General features: G+C 40.0%; 1 protein-coding gene across 1 annotated transcript; it reads right to left on the reverse strand.

The window, feature by feature from the left end:
- Positions 1 to 704: 704 nt before the first annotated feature.
- tmem110l (transmembrane protein 110, like) lies at positions 705 to 6885 on the reverse strand. The gene is made up of 8 exons (XM_077500709.1): positions 6283 to 6885; positions 4692 to 4740; positions 3919 to 4014; positions 3721 to 3842; positions 2607 to 2719; positions 2447 to 2530; positions 2245 to 2376; positions 705 to 1320 (listed from the first exon to the last, which is right to left on the reverse strand). The coding sequence occupies exons 1-8, from the start codon at positions 6464 to 6466 to the stop codon at positions 1204 to 1206; spliced, it is 897 nt and encodes a 298-aa protein (XP_077356835.1). The 5' UTR covers positions 6467 to 6885; the 3' UTR covers positions 705 to 1203.
- Between the last annotated feature and the right edge of the window lie 460 nt (positions 6886 to 7345).

A 7345-nucleotide genomic window follows, 5' to 3' on the forward strand; every position in this document is an offset into this window, starting at 1 on the left:
TTCAAGTCTTAAAGCATGTGTCAAGATCCGGTCCTCGAGGGCCGGAGCACTGCATGTTTTCTAGGCTTCTCTACTCCAACGCACCTGATTCAATGATCAGGATAATTATCAGGCAACTGCAGAGCTTGCTGATGATCTTAAATATGAATCAGCTGTGTTAAAAATGGGAGGCCTCGAAAACCTGTAGGGCTGCGGCGCTCAAGGGATTCTGTTTGACACCGATGTAAAAGGTTTAAAACCATTGTAATATTTAAAAAAAAGAAAAAAAAAGTCACACATGACATGAATGAATGCGATACGCTAATCATAAGATGGTCATTTGGAATTAAACTTGCACTGTTAGCTTAGCTTAGTATGCCTCTAAACAAAGCTACTACTGAGTAGCTTGCTAACAAATACTATAAATTATGCGATGACGAGCACAGTGGTTTGTCGCGAAGCTAACATTCATGTGTCACCTCATCAATATTTATATACACGTTTCCAAAATACTGCACTTTTCTGGCATCATTAAGATTTATTCGTCTTCATAACATGATTTTACGGCAGCCTATTTGTTCCAGTAAAAAAAAAAATAATATTACATTTCCACCAGTAACAAAAACAAAACTGCTTCTTTGTTTCTGCCAATAAACAAAAAACCTAATTAAAAAAAAAATGTTGATTCATAATTATGAGATACAAATGTACATGACAATATGTGCTCTGTTTCTGCAAGGAAATGTTTGTTTTATTTTATTTATTTATTTATTTTTTTACTGTCAGAAAAGGGCTTCCACAACATTTCCTCACAAGACAGCTGACATGAAAAGTACACACTTGTAAAAAAATAAAATAAAAAAAATAAAAACTATTTCAGTCTTCCTTAGAAGTTGTTTGGAAGTAGCTGGAGGGTTTTGCTTGCCAGAATTCTGGCACCTTCCATCAAAAGGTGGATATAAAGCAACTGTCATTCCCAAAAAATTCCCTATTACGGGGCGGGGGGGATTATTCCGCCCTCAAGTGCGTTTTTTTTTCTTTTCTTTCCCTTCATCATCTTTGTCCCGCCCAAGCAGAGATTTGATGTGGCGGCATTCCCACTTGAAAGCTGAGGTGTCGATCTTTCATCGGAGTGTGTGGAGGCTCTTTGTGTGTGCGTGCGTGTGTGTGCGTGTGTGTGTGCGCGCGCGCGCGTGTGTGTGGACGCTTTAGCTGCGGGCGGCTTCATACCACCACCCAGCCGGGCCTCACTTGCGCACCCGAGTACTGCACAGGCGGCAGAGCCTCGTCGCCCGCATCCTCTTCGCCCTCATCCGTGTCCGTCTCCACCGTCAGCAGAACCTGCGTGACGGCAAAAACTTGCTCAGGTGAGAAAGTAAAAAAAAAATTTAAAAAATGAATAGTTTACAAATTTAATTTACATTCAAGATGCGCCAACCAAAACAGACTAAATATTTAAATATATTTATCCTAATGATTCCCACAGAATAATCTTTTCCCAATCTTTGTAATTTATGCACAAACATAAATTATCCACAAATACTTTTTTTTTTTTTCTTCCATAATAGAAATCTGCAGTCAGGTACATGTATGTCAATTTTGAGAAGAAGAAAAAAGAAGAATTATTTAATTTCTATTTAATTACACATTTTATTTTGTTTTACATTCATTTGAATATTAATTAGGTTTTTAATTATTTTATTTTCATTCTAATTTAATTTTAGCATTGTATTTTTTAGATTGTTATGATCCAGTTTTACTTTTCATGTTATTTAATTCAATTTTAATTTCAATTCAATTTCACCCTAACTTAAATTGAATTTCTTTTACTGCTGAATTTAATTTCTATTTAGTTAATTTTAATAGATCATATTTTAATTTAATTTTACATCATTTTAATCTAATTTCAATTTCATTTTAGCTAATTTCATTTCATTTTATTTTATTTTTACCTCATTGTTTTGTGTGTGGGGCGTTTCAATTCAATCACCTTATTGTCTTTCCGTTTACTACCGAATTTAATTTTTATTTACATTTTTATAGTTTTAACTGAGCATATTTTAATGTCATTTTAATCTAATTTCAATTTCATTTGAGCTAATTTCAATGCATTTTATTTTCTTGTTACCTCATTATTTTATCACACTCAACAATGTAAATAATTGTACGCCCTCAATATTTCAAAGTTTGGACATCCATGCGTCAGAAGAGCCCTCGTTGCCCCACTTCGACCGGCAAAGAGGGATAACCGCCAGCGTTCCTCACCCGCGACTCGTCATTGACAGCCCAAGGCAACGCGTCGCCCTTCTCGGGCGTGACGTCGCACGAGTCGTCCAGGCTCTTCATGTTCTTCAACTTCCTCATTGTCAGGCTGTCCACCACCCAGAACATGACCGACTGGAGCAGAATGACAGAAAAGTTGTAACTAAAGAGACACAGGGCGTATGCGTCGGCAGCTGTGGCTTACGTTGACGATGAAGGGCACGATGAGCATGACCAGCACCAGCTCCAGTTGTGGGTTTGCGATGTAGCCCAGCAGAACTTCCTGCAGCTGGGAAGCGACAACGCAGTCATTGCATATCATCTCAGCGCTTTTGTTTCAGATCATTCGGGAATCGTGCGCATACTTTGGACCATCCCGGCACGAGCAGCACCAGGCTAATGGCGCCTTTTTCCAGAACCATGATGAGCAGGTACGTGCCACACTGGCCCAGCCACGCCGCCGCCTGCGGGGGGTCGCCTGCAACACAAAAACGATTTTAACTAGACGAAGTGCAATTTATGCAGAAATTGTGTGGGAATGCTGAAAAGCTGAATGCTATTAGCTGAATGTGTGTGCTTATGAAGTAAATTGAAAGATTTCATTATTACAAAATTACAAATTTTTAATTGTAGTTAAATGATTCATCCATCCATCCATATTCTTGACTGCTTACTCCTCACAAAGGTTGTGGGGATGCTGGAACCTATTCCAGCCAGCTTTGGGCAGTAAGCGAGGTACACCCTGAACTGGTTGCCAGCCAATTGCAGCACACACAGATACGAACAACCATCCACACGCACAAACACACCTAGGGACAATTCAGAGCGCCCAATTAACCTGCCATGCATGTCTTTGAAATGTGGGAGGAGACCTCAGTTGCAATTAACCATTTCAGTGAAATAAAAATCCATTGCCTGATGTGATAGTCAGTCAATGCACTTTACCAACTGCTCCACCGAGCAATATCAGGCAGCAGGTAAGTTATAAGTTGTATGTATGGAAGTGGGAAAGTGGAAAAAGTTCAATGTCAGTCCCATTGAAAATGAATGGGGAAAGGTTTATATTTGTAATAACAATGTAATAATAAGGTAATAATAATGTAATAACGTTAAATTGTGCAAATACTACAAGTAATGTGAAATCAGATGATATATGCCCCGGGAGGTGTGAATTTTGAAGCAAGTTGAAATTTGAACGGTGTAAATCTGAAGTATCATGTGGGAGTTATTGCTGTTAGAAACAACATGCTTTCCCACAATAACTAATATATAATATGTATCAATACTGTGTGAATACATCTAAAAAAAAAGCCTCATCTGTGTTGTTTTTTTCCTCAACAAAATATTTGTAACGCCTTTGTGTCCCTCCCCCTTGAACAACACTGACCTCTAGTGGCTAAAACAAGAACATCCCTGCTGCTTCACCTCCGCTCACGCCGTTTCTCTATTCCAGCATGTCCGTCTTCTGTTGGAACTCACCGTACTCGCCAAACGTGAGCAGGCTCCACTGCTTGTACTCCACCACCTTGGACACCAGTTTGACGCCCAGCCAGATGACCAGCATGCCCACGGTGGCATCCAGCAGGAAGTTCATCAGGTAGCTGGGAAACGACAACCATATCAGCAAATAGGAAATGATCTTAAGAGTTCATGTGAGAGTGTACAACTTGAACTGACAGTGAGCAAGGGTCCTCCTTGGTGAGCGTGGACAGGAACACGTTGGCGAAGTGGATGAACAGAGCGCCAATGGCCTGCTTGGACGTGTCGAAAAACCTGGAAAACGTTTCATGTGGAAAGTTAGAAACAATTTCCACATCACTTTCACATTTGATGCTACTTTTTATGATATACAGGGTGTTCCAAAATGGTTGATCCCATTTCGTAGGCCAATAATTTTGACAATTTTCATTGGAATGACCTCAAATTTTCACAGCTTGTATAGAAGAAACATTTTAAGTTTTTGTGTATAACGTTTGGCATTTCCATCTTTTCAGGGTAAGAAATGCCATTCACTTCAAAAGAAAAGGCATTTTGTGTGTTAGCGTATGCTCGGACTCAGTCACCGAAGACGGTGCAGCGTGCCTTTTTCACAAATTTTGTAAAGAAAGCACCTACTACAAAACAAATTACGACTTGGCACCAAAAATGTCAAGAAAAGGCCCCTTTTTGGCATGAGCTTGAATACCGACTCGACGTGTACAAAGTCACAGGCGGCGTTTATATTGAACATTTATGAAAATCTGTCATAGAACCAACAAATATTTGTACTTTTCTTTGTAAATTTAACCAATAAAACTTGTGACCTTCAACATAAAGTGTATTTAGTTTCACTAAGATCCATCAAGTAGTTTACCGAGATATGGGCATTGAGAATGGGGCCAACCATTTTGGAACACCCTGTATATTTTTTAATATTATACTAGAATGTGGAGAAAATGAACATTTCTGACCAGATCCTCCAAGGTCGGCGAATCCCAGCGGGCTCCCGGAACCGTTTCACTGTAAAACAAGTAAACGTGTGTTGATATAAGGAGTTCTAGAATCTACCATATTTTCAAAATATGAGCCTCCGCCCTGATTTTCTTTTTTTTTCTTTTTTTTCTTTTTTTTCTTTTTTTTTCCTTTTTTACTTTGAGCAAAAAAATTTGACTCGAGCATTAGAGGCAGCAGGTATTAAACAGTTACAGTTACAAAATATTGCCCCTCTATTCTTAAATAATTAAGTGTTTTACTTAATGCTAACAGACAATGCAAAATGCTATAAATAGGCTAACAAGTAGCAGCAACTATTTGGCCGTCTGGCAACATTTTATGGATATTTACACAACCAGCAGCAACGGCATATATTATTTATCTTCTGTGAAGAACGATTAATATTACTGTGGCTTACTGAGGAGTTTTGATCATCTCCATGAATAGCAGTGTCACTTATTCCCTGCAGCACAACTGAAATGAGCCCCTAATAAGTAACCAAGTGGATCCTCATTGATCTTTTTGCTGGGTCTTGGGGCTCCATGACGCAATGCTCTGCCTGCTGCAGCTTGATGAAATCACTCCAGTGTGTTGACCTTCGCAAATTGGTGAGCACAGCTTGCCAGTTCCGCAACAGACTCATGTGTCTGTTTATTCAATACGGCAGTGTTGTGAAGGTTTCCGAAATGCACATGGTGCAGTTTTTAAGCGCAGTTGACTCAAGTGATGAGCAACACAGCAGGAGGACTCTTTCACTGAGGTGGCTGGCCTACATTCCGAGAGTCAGCTGTTGCTGCATCACCAGTTATTTATCATGCAATCAGCCGGTGTTCCTGCGTGATCAATACATACTATCGCCTCAAAGAATAAGTTTTCCATGTTGAATGGACTTTGACATCTGCAGTCTCCGGGGAGATATGATTAAAAAAAAAAAAACAGGAAGTCAAACTCATCACAAAAGCAACACTGATTATACGTACAGTTAAGCACTGTATCATTAGGGTTAACTCAAGTAGTGGTCTATAGCACAACTCATTGCACAAATTGAATAGTTAAGATAAACTATTCGTACTTTTACATGTGATTTGTTGTGTTTTGACGGAAAATTACATTTTTGATTTTGACAACATGTCTGACTGTGTAATTATTTAAACAACACCATAATTTCCTTAAAAAAGCAAAATATATACTGGTACGTAAACGAAAAGTACACAACAGCGCCTCATTTCTGTGGACGTGAACAGATATTGGCAGCAAGTCCAACAAAAGGCTTACTTTTAATTCGGCTTGGAGGTTACTACACGTCGAATGTGACTAAAGGTCATTTAGAGTTAGTCGATGAATTCACACTGCTTTACAATCGTATAAAACGTGTGCGATAAGCAAATAAAGTTCGAATTCGCAGATTTTTCAACTGGACTTGGTGCGCGGTCTGAGGGAAAACAAACGTAAACAAGACGCCACGTGTGCAAGTAATTTAGCGACCCTTCCCCCTTCTTTTCAGTTCTTTGTGCTTATTGGTGATTGGGATGACACAAATACATTAAACTTGCATTTATTGACACTCACGCATGAGCGTGCTGAAGGCAACAATGGCCAGGAGTCCCTGGACGAGGACCCCGAAGCGGTCCGTCAGGGCGCCGTTGTCGCATCCGTGCGGGTTGGCCTTGTTGATGTCGCTCATGTTGCTCACCTCCAGCTCTCCGGCAGCGGAAAACCTCCTCACCAACATAGAACCGCTGTACATGTCCATGGATGCTGGCGATGAAGACGCGCTGTCAGGCAACAAAAGCGCAGCTCACTCCTTAGTCCTCGGTTGGTTCTTTTTAAGTCACCACAACGTTGACTTCGAGTGATTAACGCGAACTGAAGTTAGAGTTTGAAATTCAGCGGCCAGGGTTGCTGATAAGGCAACAAATGCAAACATAGAAGTCGATTTTCCTCGCCCAACATACATGTTTATGTTGAGGAAAAACAGTTGTCAAGGAGCAATGATGGATAGTGTAGCCTCCGGTTTGCTTGTGTCAAAATGAGAGTTTCTCTTCCACTTTGTGGACTAGCAGAGTATTGTCAACCAGTCAACGAGAATTTAATAATTTTCTAGTCAACCCCAAATGAAACCTCATTTTACAGTTTTTTTTTGTTATCTTGAGCATTTCTTCCTTGTTGTTGTAGCGCTCTAGCTTTTACTTTTTGAGAGACACTCGGACAACTTCCGGTTGGTGTCCTCCCTTTCAGTGTTACTTGTTGTGAATTAGTTTTTTTATTATTACAATTGAACGATGAAAAGAAATAATACTGTACTAGGGAAATATTCTCAGTTTTAATTGAATTTGTTCATTTCAATAGTTGGTTATAAACATCGTACGTATTTCAAACCAGATTCAAATTCAATTCAAGATGTCTATTGTCTAAGAAGGAATTTAACATTAAAAACGAAACAAAGAGCCTCATTTGGGTGTAAAGTAGGCAATAATCCGTTGTTAGGCGCACGTGATAGCCTCCCCAGCAGCAGATTAATTCGTAAAAGACGCATGCGCCAACCATCTGTTCAATGTGCAGGCCTGCACGTGCACGCTCTAGTGTGTGTGTGTGTGTGTGGGTGGGTGGAGGTGGGGGGGGGGGGGGTGTG

Source organism: Festucalex cinctus, chromosome 16 (assembly GCF_051991245.1).
Source record: "Festucalex cinctus isolate MCC-2025b chromosome 16, RoL_Fcin_1.0, whole genome shotgun sequence".
In the NCBI taxonomy this organism is placed as follows: Eukaryota; Metazoa; Chordata; class Actinopteri; order Syngnathiformes; family Syngnathidae; genus Festucalex; species Festucalex cinctus.